This window comes from Leptodactylus fuscus, chromosome 1 (assembly GCF_031893055.1).
Source record: "Leptodactylus fuscus isolate aLepFus1 chromosome 1, aLepFus1.hap2, whole genome shotgun sequence".
Lineage (NCBI taxonomy): Eukaryota > Metazoa > Chordata > Amphibia > Anura > Leptodactylidae > Leptodactylus > Leptodactylus fuscus.
The window spans coordinates 79973038-79993359 of record NC_134265.1 but is presented as its reverse complement, the minus strand read 5'-3'; the positions used below and the strand labels follow the sequence as shown (position 1 = coordinate 79993359).

The following is a 20322-nucleotide window of genomic DNA, read 5'->3' as shown; positions in this document are numbered from 1 at the left end:
TTAATAATCGTCAGTGGAAATCACCATCTAATTTAAGTAGTTATACCCCATGTTAGGGATGTACAACTGTCAGAGGTGCACACTGTCCATTCTAACTGATTGATGTTAATATACACCAATCACCCATAAGATAAAGCCACCTACCTAAAACTGAATAGGTGCTTATGCCGCTAAAACAACTGTGACCCATTAAGGCATGGATTCCTCAAGGTGGTCTTTTAAAAAGTGGTAAGCCTTGTGTCAAAACCTTCAAAATAGGTGCAAAAAAATAGTGTATCAATAATGGTGTATCAATAATGGTACCACACTCTCTTCTAGCCTGGTGCCCTGTTGAAGGGGTATCCAACCCAGACTGCCATGGAGTAGAAAACCATGACACACTTTACATGCTTAAACCACACAGGTTTTATTCCCAATACATTTTATACATACTGATGGGTGAAGATCATAAGAGATCACATATTAATCCAGCCATCCATCCAATGCAGTAATAATAAAAGTCCATGTAGCAGGTTAGTGAGAAAGCAACATTTTGGTCGATGTTGACCTTTATCAAGTTTGATCTGTAGTCATGTATAGAGGAGTCTGCACTGCTGGAAGGAGTTTTGTTGATGTTATATGATCTTAACTCAACAATATGTATTAATATACATGTCCATGTCACTGACACTCTTTCAACATTATATGGAGGTAATACTATTCCCTTCCTCTGTAGTTTTAATATTTTGGCTGCATAAGATAGACATCCTTTTTTGATGGATGTTTGCTGTCTGTGTTCTCCACAGTCCTGCTGATTTTTAGCTTGCATTGTGTCCATGTGATTCATTTTTCATAGTCACCTTTCCCAGGTGTTTCGGTGTCCCAGGTCATCGCCCGATACCGCAGCGCCCTGGGGATTTTCTGGTGGAAGTTCCCTCAGTATGTGACCGCTGAGGCCTGAGTGGCCTAAGGAAAGGATATGTCATCCTTCTTTATCTTTTGTGAATGCAAGTAAAGATTTCCATAAATATTTTTTCATAACTTGGGTAGAGCGCCTCTCATAAGGTAGACAACTTTATGTTTTGGCCTTTCTTAGTAATATTCCGCATACAAGAGACGCACCCATAAAAACTATATGATAATGTCCACTACACTATGTCCTGTGACATTCAGGGTTCTTTCCTTAGTTATGTGCAGCAAGGACTTCTGCTTGAAAAGCCCAAGATCGCCGTAGGACTGGACCTGGGACCAAAGAGCAGATTCAGTGTCTTGGATCCTTGAAAAGCAAACAGCACATAGATGATATCCAAATGCTGCCTGTGATTTTCACTAACCTACTGTATAGACTTTAATGGGCATGACTGGTTTACAAAACACACCGCAGTCAGTGTTATAAATATACATATGCATACACCCATTAAAAACCTATTGGACCATGTGCTGTCCATGGGGAACATGGACAGTACCCATCCATGAAAAAACAGGGCTCTGAATAAAGTCTTACACATATATCATATGATTATACCATAATACCTCACATGGGATTAGCCATTTAATAATCATATAGTGGAAGAAATCTTAATTTAACGCAGACATATATAAATATATATACCGTAGATATAAACCACAAAAACCACGTCCTACAAACTCAAGAGGAAAAGGACCATCCAGCTTGTAAATTCAAAAGCCTCCTTCTTAATGGTATGGCGGTGCATTAGTGCTTAGGGCATTGGCATCTTAAAAGGCACTATCAATGCTGAGCAGAATATACAGTCCTATGAAAAAGTTTGGGCACCCCTATTAATCTTAATCATTTTTAGTTCTAAATATTTTGGTGTTTGCAACAGCCATTTCAGTTTGATATATCTAATAACTGATGGACACAGTAATATTTCAGGATTGAAATGAGGTTTATTGTACTAACAGAAAATGCGCAATATGCATTAAACCAAAATTTGACCGGTGCAAAAATATGGGCACCTCAACAGAAAAGTGACATTAATATTTAGTAGATCCTCCTTTTGCAAAGATAACAGCCTCTAGTCGCTTCCTGTAGCTTTTAATCAGTTCCTGGATCCTGGATGAAGGTATTTTGGACAAACAATCCGACATCAGACAAGACTGAAAGAAAATTCCTCTCCCAAAACTCCATCAATTGGTATCCCAACTTCCCGGACATTTACCGACTGTTGTAAAACAAAGATGGGGTGCTACACAATAGTGGACCAGGCTGTGTCACAACTTTTTAGATGTGTTGCCATCAATTTCTAAGTGAGTTCACTTTCTCAAATAAAACGTCTAAAACTAACTTTCACCTTCTGATATGTGCTCTATGTTCCATTGAATGTAAAATATGGATACATGACATTTCCAAATTATTGCACTCTTGACTTCTTTGCATTTTATACAACTTTTTTTGGAATTGGGGTTGTACAAAAAGATACAAAAGGAAGATAACCTTCGTCCTATTGGCCATTGAAAAAAATTGTTCTACCCAAACTATGTACAATGAATCCCCAGACGTACTAACAAGTCTCTTCTACTATGAGCACAAGTAATACAGCTATAGAGCAGGGGAGCTGCTGGGAATTCTAATTCCTGTGGTTGCCCTCAGAACCAGCTCATAAACGACAGGTCTATGTACTCCGCTGATAGGTTCAGGCTATGGCTGCCATAAAACACTAGGTATCCAGTTAATGGACTGCTCTGAAGTTGTTGAGAACTTACATTCTCCCTGTTCTATGTACAATTTGCTAATGACAATATATTAGAAAATTGCGCAAAATTATATTTATTAATATTTTATTCCGACTACTTAAAACGAAGAACACTAGAAGTGGTGTGGTACTGCAGGTGCCAACTAACAAATACATGTTGAAGTTGAGAACATACTGTATTTTGCAGGTTTTCCTCCCTCCCATATACAATGCTAACATCTGACTAACCTTCCCCATATCAACTAAAATCCTGTAAACAATTTGCATACAATTTACAATCATAATGTAAAAAGAGTTTTCTTTCTCTTCAGCACAACATTCCACTTATTTCAGTTATATATACATGTATCTTTAATGAACTTCATTTTTGCTTCTCATTATCATACAGATGTCTAAAGTCAGAGGTGATAGCGAGTGTAGGATTCTGTAGTATCAGTAACTTACTTTTGTTTTTGTACATAATACCGACATTCTCATCCACTTTTTATCTGCCAGCGCATGTATCAGATTTCACATTTCTCTTGAACTCATTTGCATTTGACTTCATAAAAATCTAGGTTAGTGTGGAAGTCAGCCAACATCAAATCTCCATGGCTTCAAAATTCCTGCAGACTGGATAGGATTTACGCATTTAGAGGGATACTATCATTAAAAAAACAGTTTTTAAACTAAAACCACATAGGAATAGCCTTCATAAAGGCTATTAGTAAGTTAGTGAATGCCACCATTTATAGGAAACAGGAGGTTTAAAGGGATTCTATCATTAAAAAACAGTTATTAGACTAAAACCATGTGAGAATAGCCTTTAGAAATGCTATTCATTAGAGATGAGCAAACAGTAAAATGTTCGAGGTTCGATATTCGTTTCGAGTAGCTCCTCAATATTCGACTACTCAAATCGAATATCGAACCCTATTATAGTCTATGGGGGGGAAAATGCTCGTTTCAGGGGTAGGCAACATTTGATCAAATTATACTTACCAAGTCCACGAGTGAAGGTCGGGCTGGATCCTCCGAGAAGTCTTCTCCGTGCATCGTCCCCGCGGAATCTTCCGGCTCTGAATTCACTCTGCCAGGCATCAGGCCTGGGCAGAGCCGACTGCGCATGCCCGCACTACAAGCAGATATGTGCAGTCGGCTCTGCCCAGGCCCGATGCCTGGCAGAGTGAATTCAGAGCCGGAAAACGCCGCGGGGACACTGCACGGAGTAGACTTCTAAAGGTAGGAGAAGAACCAGCATTGATTGGCTGACTGTATAGCATTCGGCCAATCAATGCTGGTTCTGCATCAAACTTTTACATTCGAATAGCGAGTGGTACTCGATCGAGTACGAGTATTTCGAATACCATAATATTCGATCGAATACCTACTCGATCGAGTACTACTCGCTCATCTCTACTATTCATCTCTTACCTTTATTTTGAAGGTCCACGCCGCTGTTTTTGAATTTTTCTCCTTTTCTTCATTAAGGTAATTGTGCTCAGAAAGCACAGGGAGCCGACTACACATGTTCAGTCTCGCCATTTTTCGGCGGTCTCTTTCATGAAACCATCACAAAATGGCTGAAGGACATGCACAGTCGGCTGTTCCTTCGGCCACTTTGAGGTGGTCTCGTGTAAAAAGAGAAGTAAAGTGGACGAGATGCAGAAAACAGAGCCATTGCTGGAATAGATAACATCCCTTTGCTTTCTGAGCACAATTACTATAATGAAGAAAAATTCTAAAACGGTGGCGTGGACCTTAAAAATAAAGGTAAGAGATTAATAGCCTTTCTAAAGGCTATTCTCACATGGTTTTAGTTTAAAAACTGATTTTTAATGATAGAATCCCTTTAAACATCCTGTTTCCTATAAATGGTGGAATTTACCAACCCATCTACACTAGTTTTTTTCACAAAATGCTCTTTTTGGTCTTTGCCAAGAAATTAACAGCCACATTTCACTGCAACATAAAAATCAATTAAGTGTTAATCAATTATATAACTTTATATAACTTCACTGGGTTTTGGCGTTTGACAATGGAAAAAAAATAGTTAATTTGTGCTAGATACATACCGCAAGAGTTCCATTAATGACTAAATAGCCTGTTCTTTGACAGTATAGGTTATAGGAATTTTAATAATGTAATCGAATTGAAATGTGATTGAGATTGATAAATCTCACATCAACAATGACACATTACATCACTGGCACAGTCTGACAGATAGATGCGATTCCTATTTTTCTCTCACTCTAAATCTTCTTTTCCAGTCCTAATTCTACACTAATCCCCACTGTATTATCTGTGTAGTATGGATATCTCTTTCAGTCTGAGACTCTATCTTTCTAATCTCTCCCCACTAAATGGACACCTTTCCTTTCTGCCTAGAGATCGGTGATCTCTATAATCCTTCAAGACATGATTTTTCTTTTATTTGGCAATTGCCATTTCAGCAGGTTTATGCAAATTGAACTGCACTAAGTTCTGGTTGGAATCCAAACTGGTTTTCTCACTTTGACTTCTTTGTGAGCTCTGATGCTACTCAGCTGTTTAGGGTGAACTACATACACAATGCCGTGTCTGTGATGTAATTGCTGTGGTTGACAGCGCAGGTGTTAGGGATAGTTCATGCGTAGTTATTTGGTCCGGATTTTGACATGGAATTAATTTGGGCCTAGTCTGGATCGGAAAGCTGCGACTGTTGGAAGCCACGGCAGTCGTGGCTAGCCGCAGCAGATGCGTTTTGGTCTGGATTCTGTCGCGGATTCCCGCGTCAAAATCTGGACCAAATTACTACGTGTGAACTAGCCCTTAGTGTCAGTGCTGCTGAGAACAAAAGCAGTATTGTTAAATTTGATTCACTTGTATTTTTCGAATCCAAGCAACGACTTACTCGGAAACATTCAGATGAAATCACAATAAGGTTAGGCCAGGGGCGTAACTACCATAGAGGCAGCGGAGGCAGCTGCCACAGGGCCCGGGCCATTAGGGGGCCCGGTGACAGCCGCTATCGCTGCGTTTTTTTAATTTTTTTAAATAGGCCGTTAGGGCCCCTATTCACTTGCCGATCCTGGCTGGGCCCCACAAATACTATCATTATACTCGGGGGTCTTTGCAGACCCCCGAGTATAATGATCGGCGGTTCGGGAGAGGTAAGGGAACATAACAAACAGTGTTACTTATCTCTTCACGATCCTGCCAGGCCTCCTTTCTGAAGTCTCTGACGTCACATGAACCCGGCCTGCGTCCTGGGTCATGTGACGTCTGACGTAATTTCATAAGGACGCCAGCGGAGAAGATCGCGTAGGAGCCGGGGGACAGGTAAGAAACAGTAATTTTTTATGTTTTTATTCTCTCAGGTCTCCGATTATTGTACTCTGGGGCCACAGGGCCCCGCCATTTCTAGTTACGCCACTGGGTTAGGCTACTTCTCATCATTAGCCATTCGGTAAAGGAACTATTACATATTTGCATTTCTACTCTTTACGCATTAACACGTGTTTTTTGAAATTACACATTTTACATTTTTATTAAGTGTCAGTCATTTTCATAGGTTTAGAAAAACAGCACATGTGTTAAAGCTAGCAAAAACAGCACATAAATGAGCACAGTAACAGCAAACAACCAGTAATGAGAAATAGCCTGTAATTAATTAGTATTTCACTTAATTATATGCGAAAGCACCTGCGGTCCAAGGACTGAATGACTATCCCAAAGCACTAACACCTGCAATCAGTCACATCATTAACTCTACAAGAGCAACCTCAGCATATGGTTGTGTCCTTGCTCAGTCAGGCGGCATTCACACAGAGTAACGAAGCGCTGATTCTGGAACGATAACTCACGTAAGAATCAGCGCTGCAAAACACAATCCCAAATTCCATTTAACACGCGAAACACATTGAAATCAATGGGAGGCTTTTTAACCCATTGATTTCAACATGCTATGGGTATAAAATGGAACCCATTGAAGTCAATGGGCTTCTGTTTTGCAGCGCTGATTCTTACGCAAGTTATCATGCCAGAATCAGCGCCGCATTACTCCATTTGAATGCCCCCTCACATCTCTCACTTGGCTTGGTATATTTTAAACCCATTTGTTTTAGTGTGCATTTCTGATTCAGTTCCTGATCTCACCTAGTCTATTGCTTTCCTTTTGCTAATTTTCTTTGATCTATGATGTTCCAATTCTTTGGTAATTCTGTTCCTGACATTGACCATAAAGGGGTCTTCTAGTATAGTTTTTAAATATGAGGCTGGTGAATGTGAACCCCCCCAAAAAAACAAAAAACATAGTCTCCTGCTCCAATGTCTCCCAGTATGGTCCAGTCCTGCTTATTCAGTGTTTTCTTCTGGCAGAGTAAGTAAACACCGGAACAGCAAGACCGGAACAAAATGGGTGACATTGGAGCAGGAGCCCTTTTATTGCAACTTAGAAACAACAAGCCCCATTGCAAGCTTTTGACTGCCACCCCCGCCCCCACCCACAAACAGTGTAATACTCCCTTGCCCCCTTAACAAGCCTCTATTCAATATAATTCCTCCTTTACTGGCCCCGACACAGTATAATGTCCTTTTCATTGAACCACCAGGGAGTGTAATGCCCACTGCCCATTTTACTTGCTCCTACGTAGTATAATATCCCCTTTACTGGCCCTCACACAGTATAATACCTATTTTACAAGCCCGTACTGAGTATAATGCCCCCTTTACTGGCCCCCCATAGATTGACTTTGGTCTGCTAACTGGTGGATTATTCTGGCAGGTAATGGCCAATATTCACTTGCCCATCCCATCTCCTGCCCAAGGCCACTTCTACCTCAGCTCCAGCTTTTTTCTATATATTACATCCTGATGCTGAACAACACTGGTACGTAACATCCAACATCTGGACGACATATGTGACACCTCTGAAGGCTGAAGCAGAGGAGGCTGTGGTTAGTGCCGGGGGTGTCATTATCTGCTAATAATCCAGCAAGTAAAAGCCTATTTACCAAAAAAAGCAGTGAGCAGATGGGTCCCTGGGCGGTAGTTCTGCCCTGAATATAGAAAGAATGTAAGGAACAGCAAACGTCAGGGTCATTTATTGTTTGTTTACTAATATGTTCACCATACTATCCTCATAATCCATTTGTTCCATTGTCTGACCATCATCACCATCCTTTTGTTCCATCAGATCCATCATATTCCCGTCATCTGTTGATGTGTTTTTTTTTTCCTTGATTTTTTTTGCCCGCTACTTCCCGCTACTTCATACTTCTTGTTTATATTTTTAATAGTACTTTTTATTGACATTTTTGAAAAACATGCATAACAATAAATCAGAGACAAGGGAAAATGAAGTAGGCCATATTTCTTGTTTATTCCATGGTTTTTGCATAATTCAGTCCAACTGTAAGTCTTGGGGATAGCTGAGTTCTGGGAGACACTGCTAGAACCCAGGAAAGGGGATTGCTATAGGTAAACCCATAGCCCAGTTCCATTGTCGTGTGTCCAGTCGGTGTCATCACAATACACTGTAATATTTGTTTAAAATTTTGCACACACGCCTTTATTATATTAGAGTAGTAGTCCAACTCTACTGAAAACAAAGGAATGGTACATTTTAGTTTTGTGTTATTTCACTCTACTGATATTGCCATCCGTTGGTCTCCATCATAGGACATGAACTCAATATAGCGTAATGGACACAGATGGAGCCCCCTCCGTCTGCCTCCGATTCCATTGATTATAATGTAAAAAATGTGACAGCATGTTTTATCTAGATTTTTTACTTTTGTAATCAAAGAAAAAGTCCTGCAGAACAATAAAAAGCATGAAAGAAAAGTTGTATGCAAACAGACACTGGAAAGAAGGGACTCCATCCGTATTTGTCACTTAATGTCCGATACCGAGTTGGTCAGTCAGGGTTTAGTTATTCCAGAGTTCCCCCTAATATGTTACCAATGCATAATGAAATTATGTTTTAATTTTTGTAACAATGGCTCCAGAAAGTTGAAGATTGTATGAAAAATCTGACTTCCTACCTACACAACAGCAGTGAGGACTTCCATAGATCCTGGGTTTAATAAATCATATATCTGACAAGTATAAAACTATAATGACAGATTGAGGACTGGTGACCCCTAGAGGCACTTTGGGTGGTAGTTGGCCCTAGACCCCTGGTGGGTGGTGGGGTGATGGGGTGGTAGTTGGCCCTAGACCTCTCCCCTTTTTTTTCCTTTCTTCAACTTTGCCCTGGTTTTTTCTTCTGTTTCTCCTGTTCCCTGTTATTCCCCAGATTCCTGTGGCTTCTCCCGTATGGTGGTAATAGTTTATCTTTTGTTATACTTGGTCCAAGTACATGTGAGGAGTTTTTTTTTTCCCCATCACTTATTCGGTTCTAGAAGATCCCACTGTTTGTATTATTATTTTGTAAAATCTGCATAAATGGAAAAAAAGTAATATATTAATGATCTTTTAATTGAATTTTATGTCATTATCACAAATAGACTTCTATAGGTAAAATGCAGTCAGACCTCGAGAAACAGACAAAGATACTAAGGTCATCATAGCTGAGAAAACTGCGTGGAATAGCTCGTCTCATGGACACAATAATTTCACTGTCGGCGAGTGGGGGCTATTCACATGACCAATGTATTGATGGTAAGTTGTAAAGGACCTTCAAAATATAGGTTATGTTCCTTTTTTTTACATTGCAATATATGAGGGATCTGTGAAAATGGGTGCAAAACAGCCATGGAAAATTGACATTTTCCCCTTGAGAAAGGCTCAAGACTAGAGATGAGCGAACACTGTTTGATCGAATAGATATTCGATTGAATATCAGGCCGTTCGAGGTATTCGATTCCAATCGAATACTACAAGGCAAACGTACTAAAAATTTAATTCCCCTCCCACCTTCCCTGGTGCTTTTTTTGCACCAATAACTGCGCAGGGGAGGTGGGACAGGAACTACGACAACAGAGGCATCGAAAAAAAATCGGAAAAAGTAATTGGGTGGCTAAATCAGGTGACCTCCAATTTATACGAACGGAGGATTTAACATTTGGTTAATTTGAGACTGTGAACTATGTGACTATGAGACAGGGATAGATGTACTGGCAGGGTTAGCTAGGGATTACCTTTATTTAGGAGGGAATGTTACTCACTTAGCTCTTTGGGGCTCTATCTGGTTGGGATCCCTGTCAGCTTGCGATATGCGGGAGCTGACTTTTTCCTATAGGAATGCATTGAGCAGCGTTGATTGGCCGAACAGAGTACAGCATTCGACCAATCAACGCTGGTTCTGCCGGAGACTCGTCTGTGAGGAGGCGGAGTCTAAGATCGGACCAGAATGGAGACTGCTGTGGACCAATCTTAGACTCCGCCTCCTCCAGTAGAACCAGCATTGATTGGCCGAATGTTGTACTCTGTATGGCATTCGGCCAATCAACGCTGGTCAATTCATTCCTATGCCGAGATGTAGCAGTGCTGGCCATGCGTTCAGCTCAGCTACTCCAGAGATGAAGCCTAGCAACAAGTGGAATCATTTATTTCTGAACAGTAAATATGGCTTGTAGAAAGCTATGTACTTGCTGCCTAAACTACCCCATTCATATGACTGGAAATAACCTTCAGGGAAAGAAATGTGCTGTTGTTTTATTTGTTTCGTGAATTGTATTTCACTGGTTATGGCAATGAGGTATGAGGAGTTTTTGCACAAAAAAATCAGGTCTGTGCCTGGTCTGCACAACTATACACAAGATAAGAATATCCTGCCATTATATTGTGACAGCCAGCATATAATAACTATGTACGGGTGCACACACACACACACACACACACACACACACACACACACACAAAAACATTTCAGAAGTAATCTGGGTGTAAAATATATAAAATTCGAGCTGTTTTGATGACTGGCTTAGATGTGTCCTCTCTCTGTTTTGTGGTGAAAATGGAAAGTATCAGCAGTGGAAAAGTACTAATAGTCTCTTCTGATCATCACTGTAATGTCTGTATTAGCTTAAGTGATATCCTGACAGTGAAAACTAGACTTCAGTGGCTGTGAGTTACATCCATGGGAATGTAATGTACATAACATTCATTAATAGTAATATTATAGTGGGGATGAAAAGTAAGATGTCATGAGTGATGGTAGAAGGGAATATACCTAGCTCATACTCATGGCAATGTTTCGGACATTCACCAATCAAAAGGGTCATCTTTTGGGTCTAGTCAGGACACTCAAATCTTTATCAGAAGTTCAGCCTCCATATCTATAATAGAAGAGAATGAACCAGATTATTACCACTATCATAAGAACAGGTTCTGATAATGTCCATGAAAATCCCAACCTGTGGCTCTCCAGTATGGGAGTTTTAGTTCTGCACCAGCTAGAGAAGCCCAGGTTGGAGATCACCGCCCTATGGGCTTGTCCAGCTTCTATATGAAATATTCTGGGTAACACAAGGATGTACAAGTATATAATATGGGCTATATGCAAAGTGTTAAGAATTAGCGCTACATAGATGAAGGTTCATAGTAATGAATGTTCTGATATAACCAATCAGACATAACACTAAGGGGCCGTTCACACGGAGTAAACGCAAGCTGATTATGGAGTGCGTTTTTTTGGCGTGTTTTTTACACGTGTAAAAAAATGGCATTGAAGTCAATGGGAGTCTGATTTTTATATGTGTATTTTTTACACGTGTATTTTGCCATAATCAGCTTGCATTTACGTGTGAACGGCCCCTAAAAACAGGTTGAAATAAATATACAGATTGAAATAAATGGAGCACCAGTCATGGAACGCACTTGGGTTTCATTTACATGCAGAAGGCATGCATGGGCCCCAGTTCTTATGGGCCCATTGGAATATCCTTTAGAGTACAGTACAGGCCCAAGATCTGGCCCAGGTTGGAGATTTGCTTCACTTTAAGGCTATAGACATAAATATGTTGTGATTTCCATTTCCAATGGAAACCATGATATATACTTGTATCAAGCATCTGGCACCAGACATATCCCTCTGACATATAACGCAGACCGCTGCATTTCATCATTTCAGCCTGAAAAGTTAATCGCATCAAAAGATTCTGAATAGAGCTTCCAATGCAGGTTTATTTATTAGCACTATCATATTGCACAGGGCTTTACAAACATTGTCAGTCACTGTCCCATATAGGGCTCACAATCGACATTCCCTATCAGTATGTCTTTAGAGTGTGGGAGGAAACCAGAGTACCCAGAGGAGAGAACATACAGACTTTTTGCAGATGTTGTCCTTGGCAAGATTCAAACCCAGGTCTCCAGAGTGGCAAGGCTACAGTGCTAACTAGAGATGAGCGAGTGGTACTCGATCGAGTAGGTATTCGATTGAATACTACGGTATTTGAAATACTCGTACTCGATCGAGTACCACTCGCTATTTAAATGGAAAAGTTCGATGCAGAACCGGCATTGATTGGCCGAATGCTATACAGTTGGCCAATCAACGCTGGTTCTTCTCCTACCTTTAGAAGTCTTCTCCATGCAGCTTCCCCGCGGCGTCTTCCGGCTCTGAATTCATTCTGCCAGGCATCGGGCCTGGGCAGAGCCGACTGCGCATGCCCGCTTGTAGTGCGGGCATGCGCAGTCGGCTCTGCCCATGCCCGATGCCTGGCAGAGTGAATTCAGAGCCAGAAGACGCCGCAGGGACGCTGCAAGGAGAAGACTTCTCGGAGGATCCAGCCCGACCCTCACTCGTGGACTTGGTAAGTATAATTTGATCGAATGTTGCCTACCCCTGAAACGAGCATTTTCCCCCCATAGAGTATAATAGGATTCGATATTCGATTCGAGTAGTCGAATATTGAGGGGCTACTCGAAACGAATATCGAATCTCGAACATTTTGCTGTTCGCTCATCTCTAGTGCTAACCACTGAGCCACCATTGTAGGAAAATGGAAAGATAACTTATTTTTTGTGCTCGATAAACAGAGCACAGACTACCTGTATTTTCAGAACTTTTTTGGCCTTGTTTATGACAATTTTCTAAAAAAAAAAAAAAGTTAACAGAAAATCTCATTGCGCATTTAATTTTTCCAGAGTAGTTTTAGATGTAAAAGCTAAATTCTTATTGCAAAACAACTACATTTTTCAAAAAAGAGTTTCTATGAAAGGCCGCATTGATGTGATTGTATTTTTGCTTATATGATGGGTTCATATTTGTAAAGTCTTGTAACTTGGTATCAAACTGTGCATTAAACTTTTCACGTGTGAAGAAAATATGCCGTTCTGTGAGATAAAGCCGGAGAGGTCCATTCAGTGGGGAACATGACTCATTGCCTGGGAATGAGAGCAAAAACAAAATGTGATACGGGTTTGTTTATCGCAGAATTTACAGTAATAAAATGCATCGGCAAATGTTATCATTTAGCAAAACACTTCAACCACAACTGCTGATATGAAAACGATTCGGTATATTTTTCTCAGGAAGAGGGGGAAGGGGGGTTACTGTTCCTGTAATATTTTCTGATTTACAACCTATCAATAGTAGTGTATCTATGATGAGAATAGATTTCACTCTGCTGCAGAGATTTTAAAGTTTTATTCCCACCATAGATGGGATGGGAATAGATGGGCTATGTTCACACTGAGCTTTTTCATGATGATTATGACGTTGAAAACGTTAGCATCATAGACATCTTAAAATTGCCTTCCATAGAGTTCAATGAATGCTTTTTTAGTGCACAGTGCTGCCTTATCTTGCTCCAGTTTTAGCGCAATAAAATGAATTGTAACTGCAAAAGGTGACCACATATTGATCACATACTAAATGGTACATAACAGAAACCTAAAGATTACCCTTATATTTCAGCAGAAATCTTCCCTGCAAAAATACATGCTAGATTTTTCAGACGTGTAAACTTTACCCTTAGGGTGGGTTCACACGGGGTTTTTGGTCCGGAACCTGAGGCGGAGGCTGCCTGCACTGCACCGGCATCCAGTCGTGCACTCCGCTCCGGATTAGGCCCAATGAATGGGCCTAGTTGGGAGAAGGGAGTGTCTTCAGGCCCTTTCGCCTCGCAAGTCTCACTTAGTACCGCGTCCTACCACCGAGGACGTGGGAATTGCAGTTCTAACTGCAGCTTATCTACCCTTCCTTTCAAAATTTACCCTCCTGATGAGCTAATGAATTTTTTAGCAAAACACGTAGAGGAGATGAGGAGATAGGCCTTTTGTTTCCACATAGCTAAGTGTTGACTCCCGGTTATTGTTTTGTCTAGAGACTCTGCTGGACCGACATATTGGGACTATGCAATACTAATAGTGAGTGTCTACCTCCCCTATTTGGTGGATCATTCACTTGGGGGAACTTACCTACACAGCTTAATGCACATAGCCCCTACCTGCCCCTGGGGGTCAACTGATGAGTGGAATATATCTCTCTGACTCTTATATCGTTCAATCTTTGAAACTGAGAAAGAAATACTTGGGGATATCACCATACATAGGGGATTAGAGTTTTATCCACTCAATCTCTTTACCATGAAGTGATTCCCCAAAAATATTTATTTTATTTTAATACACATTTGGGCACTATTTTTTCATAAGTTACCATTAAAGGTTATGTTTTAAGATTTACTCCTTCAGTGAAATTATACTGTTGAGTAAACCACCCATCAGTGATATTACAGATTAAGCTGGGTCACACGGCTACTTAGGCCATGACTACAGTCACGCGACCAAATTGCTGTGTTGCCCTACGACTCCTTCACTCAGTTTAGTTCTAGTTGATAAAAATCAAACGATTGCGGCAACCTCAGGTCGCAGTGTGAATCTATTCACTAACATTAGCGAAGGAATCACAGAGCAATGAGATTCATAGTCAAAGTCACCATGTGGCCATAGCCTATATATGTTTTAAGCTTTGGGATCCTCCACCTTTTGTGTAGCCGGCTTTTGCAGCTGCTCCATCTTATCTATGTCTTTTTCTGCCATCAATCTTCTATGTTTCAGATACCTCAGTATATATCCAATGCACAATACTCCTGCTTTGCACAGATACTGCACACTACCACATCTCTTGCCCCTATATGCAGGCACTCCATGGCACCACTTGTACACTGATATGTGATAATAAACAATCTTTTTTTTTTTTCATTGAATTTGGAGTTCTGCAGCATTTTTTCATTTTATTTGGAGTACCTACAACCTTGGATGAGGCTGCATAGAGTTTTACTTACCACGTTATAGGTTTGCTTGATCTTTTTCTGTATATATGGATAGTGCAGAGTATTACTTCTCTTGTCTGATACGTTGGGTCTAATTTTCAATATCTGCTCTTTATCTGTATATATGGGACAGCGTACAGTACCAAATCTCTTGTTCTGTATGCTGGAAGTAATTCTCTGTCTCTATTCATTGCTATGAGGTCTGTATTTCTATTGGGAATGGGTTCTTTACCTGTCCTGGGAGATTGAGTATCTATTTTTATTTGGGGTACCTGTATTAGTTTGGGGGTCTGATCTAGGTCGTTATTGACTCTCATTTATTATTAGTCTGTAGTTAATTTAGGTCTGGTCTGCAATCTGTATTAATTTTGGGTTCTGTATTGTTTGGGGAGGTCTGGTCTGTGGACTGTATTTAACTCTGTAGTAACACATGATATACCTGTACAGCATGGTGATGCTAAGGTAATATGGAGAGGGCTCAGTAGTGACCACCTCTCTGCCCCTGGCTGTCTGTATGGCAGAATCCTTACATTCTTCACTCATTCTTCCTGTCAGCCTACATGTAGACCAGTTATGGACAGTGCTGGAGCCTAAGGAGGTGAGTAAACTACTGGACATCAGGTACTTGGCGCGGAAATGTTCTCATTAACTTCTTCACTACCAATGTCTAATTATTACTCTATTTATAGAATTTATTCTATGGCAGAAAGGGGGATAGAGGATGTAATTTATTTTATCAATATAGGGCAGCAAAATGTCTAGTCCTGTCCCAAGCTAGGAGTGATGTCTCTCTGGAATATTACCAGGAATATAACAAAAATACCATGTGCAGTAAATATTACCTAACCTGGGTGTATTACAACGGAAATTATTTGTTCCCAATGTCTGTAGAAATCTTCATTTCCCATTTTACTCTTATTTTTAAATCCAAGGTACGGTAAAAATGATGTTTTCTTGCTCATGACTCACCATATTTGTGACAGTACATTCTGAAAACCATTGGCAGCTTAAAAAACCAGATATACCAAAAAATTAGGTATTCTTGAAATACAAGTGCCTTGTGGCTTAAATCAATTGAAGATCCATGGGGGCCAAAACCCAGGACCCCTGTGGGTCAGCTGGTTAAAAAGGCATCTGGGCTCCCTGAGTGCTACTTCCACTTCACAGGCTATATGACATCACATTCATTGGCGACATGGCCTGATAGCACATCAATCCCATCCAATGAGCTGCAATACCAAGCACAGCCACTCTACAAATGTATGGCGCTGTGCTTAGAAGGTACTGAGGAGGCTGCAGTGTTCACCTGCACTGCAGCCCCTTCTAACAGCTGATCAACTAGGGGCCTGGGTGTTGGACCCCTAGGAATCTTTAAACGATCACTTATCCTAAGGCCATCCTTAGCACACAGGCATTAACTAGAAAGACTCAATTAATAATCAGTTTGTATAGAATTAACAGAATACTGTGGCAGCAGAAACAGCTGACACGTTGTCGGGTGCACCACGGCTGTATCATGACCACACTGTGTAGTCAGGCCTTTATTATTTACATAGGCTTAATACTAATTCCCAACCTGATGCAGGTAAGCCATAAAGGAGGTAGCCAGAGAGCAATTTTCTGAAAACCAAAAAAACCCAAACATCATTAATGATATAGAGGATATTAGCATTGTGTCTATTTTTGCACAAAGTTATGTAAACTAATAGATCTAATAGTCTACAACACATGTTTACAAATTACGAACCAATAAACTGAGAATTTGGGCATCAACTTTGGAAATGACATTCAAATATAAAGTAATGTCTCTGACTACTAATCTGAATCTACACTGTGTCCTATGGGGAGTAACTTGAGGAGGTGCAGAGGGTGCAGTCGCACTGCGCTCAGGAGCCTTAGGGGGCCCAAAAGCATTGGCATCAGTATTGAGATTGCAGCTTCCATCTGGCCCATAAACCAAGGAGACCCACAGATTACCCTAACCAAACTAAGGTGGATTAAACTCCTTAAAATCCATAACCATCACTATCAAGAACTCACTGTAGGCATGAGGTAGGGGGCCCCAGACAAAAGATTGCACCAGGGCCCACAAGACTTTAGTTATGCCACTGCTGTGTCCTATGGGGAGTAAGGCCAGAGCCCCACGTGGCATAAATGTTGCGCTTTGACTGCGGCAGAAACGGTGTGTAAAATAATGTGCCATTTTATAGTCACTATATAGTGTAAGGGATTCTAGCAATCCTAGCCACACACAGCGTAAAAATACACACTACAGACATGCTGCAATTTCCGAAACTGTTGCGCCGCATGTCAATTATCTATAGGGAAACCACCACCATTTCCATAGGTATAGTTGAAACAGAAAATCCGCAGAGGAAACTTCTGCGGACTTTATGTGAAAAGTGCTGTGAGAAAGACGGCAATGCATTGCCGCTGCAATTTTACCCACAGTGCTTTTTTGCTGCGGGACGCAATGTGGGGCCTTAGCATAAAACTAGGAGATTCACAGGAGGATCTAAGTGTGACTGTAAATCCTAGACAAAACAGTACGTAATGTCAATCAGCTGCTTCTAAAGAAAGCAGGATACTGTTGTGTCCTAAAAGAGCCAGGGCATCACATACATTCCCCAACATTGAAATTTTTAGCCACATGAAACCTCAAAAACCAAGTGGAGTGGGATGATTGTGCGATGCCTCCTGTTGCTTGATGTGCCTTTTATGTGCCACGTCACAAACTGAGAGGGACATAATCCTTGTACTGAGAAATCTTGATTTATCACAATTGCTATGCACTAAGGTGAGATGTTAACACTGTTCAACATTGTGTGTCCTGGTGGTTGGGAGAACAACAACTGGAAGGACAGCAGGAGGTGCATGGAGGTGAAACTGCATGGAATGATTGTCTGATTAGAAGAATGGTGCATGGTGATCCATTCTATACTGCAAGTAAAACTGGATGTCACATCCCTAAGCCCAGGGTGGCAAATAGTGTAAAAAACAAAACACCAGATGGCGTTTCATGAAACTGGTCTATGAACCAGATGTTCAGCTACATTTGTTCTATTGACTTCAGACCACAGGACTATCATGGTGCACAGCAAGTTGGCTGTAATGTAGAAAAGTAAGATTGGTCTAGAGGTGGCAATGCCATAAAGATGCCTTCACAAGGGAACGTCACACTAGTTCTATTCCTAAGAATATGGTGTGGGATAGCATAATGTATGGTAGCCAGACCCCTCTAGTCTTCATTTTGGGAACACTAACTACTAGGTGTTACATTAATTTGGTTGTGAAGCCAGTGATGTGGTCAATTCTCCAGTGTCCCAGAAGCCATTTTTTTAACAGGTCAATGGTCTGACCATATGTTATTAGCACTAGTGTGTGCAGGTGCAGTCTGTGTGGGATACATTTAATACCACAACCTGTAGTCCCACTGTTCCAGGTGTGCAGCCTAAGAGTCATATAATCATTTCAACAATACCACCAGAAGCTAGCATTTCAGACAATACCTAGTCTTTCTTGGTTAACAGATGAGCGATTACATATAAAACCCTGCTAGGACAGATGTGTAGGGTTTTGACATTGCAGAAGAGGAGAACTCTGGTGAAATCTGGCAATAGGCCAAATATGCAGTACAACTAAGGGTGCAGCTAGAACAAATCCTGTAGGATCACTAAACACACAAAATCCAGAAAATCTAAACTAAATTATTTGCACTTTACTGAAACCTCAATATGTTTGACATCATGAGCTAGAAAGTAACAGTCACAAGTATAGCAATTCTACATGTGTGATTCCATTGATACATTGTACATCCTGAATAATGTAGCCTCATATCTCTAAAAGTTTATTTTCTGGTATAAGTTACTGCAGATAATCTACAGAGAATCATAAAACCAATCTTTCCTTTTGTGTTACATTCCTCCTTATCTGTGAGTACTTCTTTCTGTAGTCTGGATACGCAGGTCTTGAGGATATGCTAAGCCCCACGTTCTCAATCGCATTATATGAACAAATAACAGAGGGGGCAGCCAGCCAGTAAACCTTGTATAACTTTTATAAAACGTGCCAGAAACTTTAAAAACTCCCATCACTCCTCCCCTCTTCACCAGTACAAGCACCAGCAAAGCTATAGAAATATGAGAAGTGGCTCACTCGTCTCCTTTGACTAAAAGACAGACGTCCTGCTACCCTTTCATTTACAATAGCTGCTTCTATTCTCAGCTTCTTTCCTATACTTCCAAGATTTAGAACATTTTTTTATTCAAAACTGTAATACTTTATATTTTATTTGAAGATGGACTCCTCAAAGGACACTGCACTTTTACTACATCTTGCTGTCTTCCTTATATATTGCATTTTGCAAGGCACCTGCCAACACCAGAGAATAGCTGGTGGTCCAAACCCTTTATGGAGGCAGAGGGTGCAGTGGCAGAACAATGGCAGAGTATACAGCCTACTGAGCCAGGGCGCTGAGTATCAGCCATCAAGGAGAAGAACTTCTGCATCTGGTTCATCTCAAAGCTCCTTGTTGCTACTAAGCAGCAGAAATGGTACATCTCAAGGAGCTTCAGGGAGACCACAAGCTTCCAGACCTGAAAGCCCTCAAGCTGAAGTTCGACAAACCACAGCCTCAAATCAGGCAGGTGAGACTGGGGGTCGTCTTTGGTTCCAAGCTGGCAGACCAAGAAGTCAAGGAGAGGATGCATCACCTAGACAAAGAACCAGACAAGAGAATGCTACTGATAGGAGACATACTCCTGCACAACCATCCAGTCCACAGCAATCCCAAAGAGTAAATGCAACTACAAGCAACAGAGCCAGGCTGGACATGATGCAAGGAGATGATCCTTATAACCCTTACAAGTACAATGAAGACAATCCCTATTACAACTACTATGACACCTACGAAAGGCCAAGGTCATCTGACAGGCAAAGACCTGGTTACGGTACCCGCAATCATCAGTATGGTAAGATATAACAATGCATGGATGCATGTCACTGGGCAATAGAAATTCTAGATATATGTAATATATGTATATATATATATATATATATATATATATATATATATATATATATATCAAGATAATACACATAAGACTATTCAGTACACCGCGTTAAACATTACTATTTGACTTTTAACATTCAGATTAATTCTGTGACCCAGCAGAGCCTCAAGGGGGCTCCAGTATACTAGGTTTGTCTCTTAATGCAGACTATTGGTGATAATACGTGTGTCAAACATAACATATCTATCTGGTCATGCCATATACAGCTGTAATACACAATAAAAGATTACACAATGCACACAATGTACATAATAAGTGTCCTTGATGTAATAGATGGTATTCTGCATCTTACATACTTTTGGAACTCATTCATAAACAGTTAATAAAACATATCTGCAAATTGTCAAGTCTGTCTATGAATATTTAGAG

The 20322-nt window shown here is 40.7% G+C and overlaps 1 protein-coding gene across 2 annotated transcripts in view; it reads left to right on the top strand.

The window, feature by feature from the left end:
• The first annotated feature begins 19026 nt into the window (after positions 1–19026).
• Positions 19027–20322, top strand: part of LOX (lysyl oxidase) — a 48037-nt gene continuing 46741 nt past the window's right edge. For both annotated transcript variants that reach the window (XM_075272424.1, XM_075272432.1), the window contains exon 1: positions 19027–19851. In XM_075272424.1, the coding sequence (XP_075128525.1) occupies positions 19179–19851 (673 nt within the window). In that variant the 5' untranslated portion in view covers positions 19027–19178. The remainder of the gene's footprint in view (positions 19852–20322) is intronic.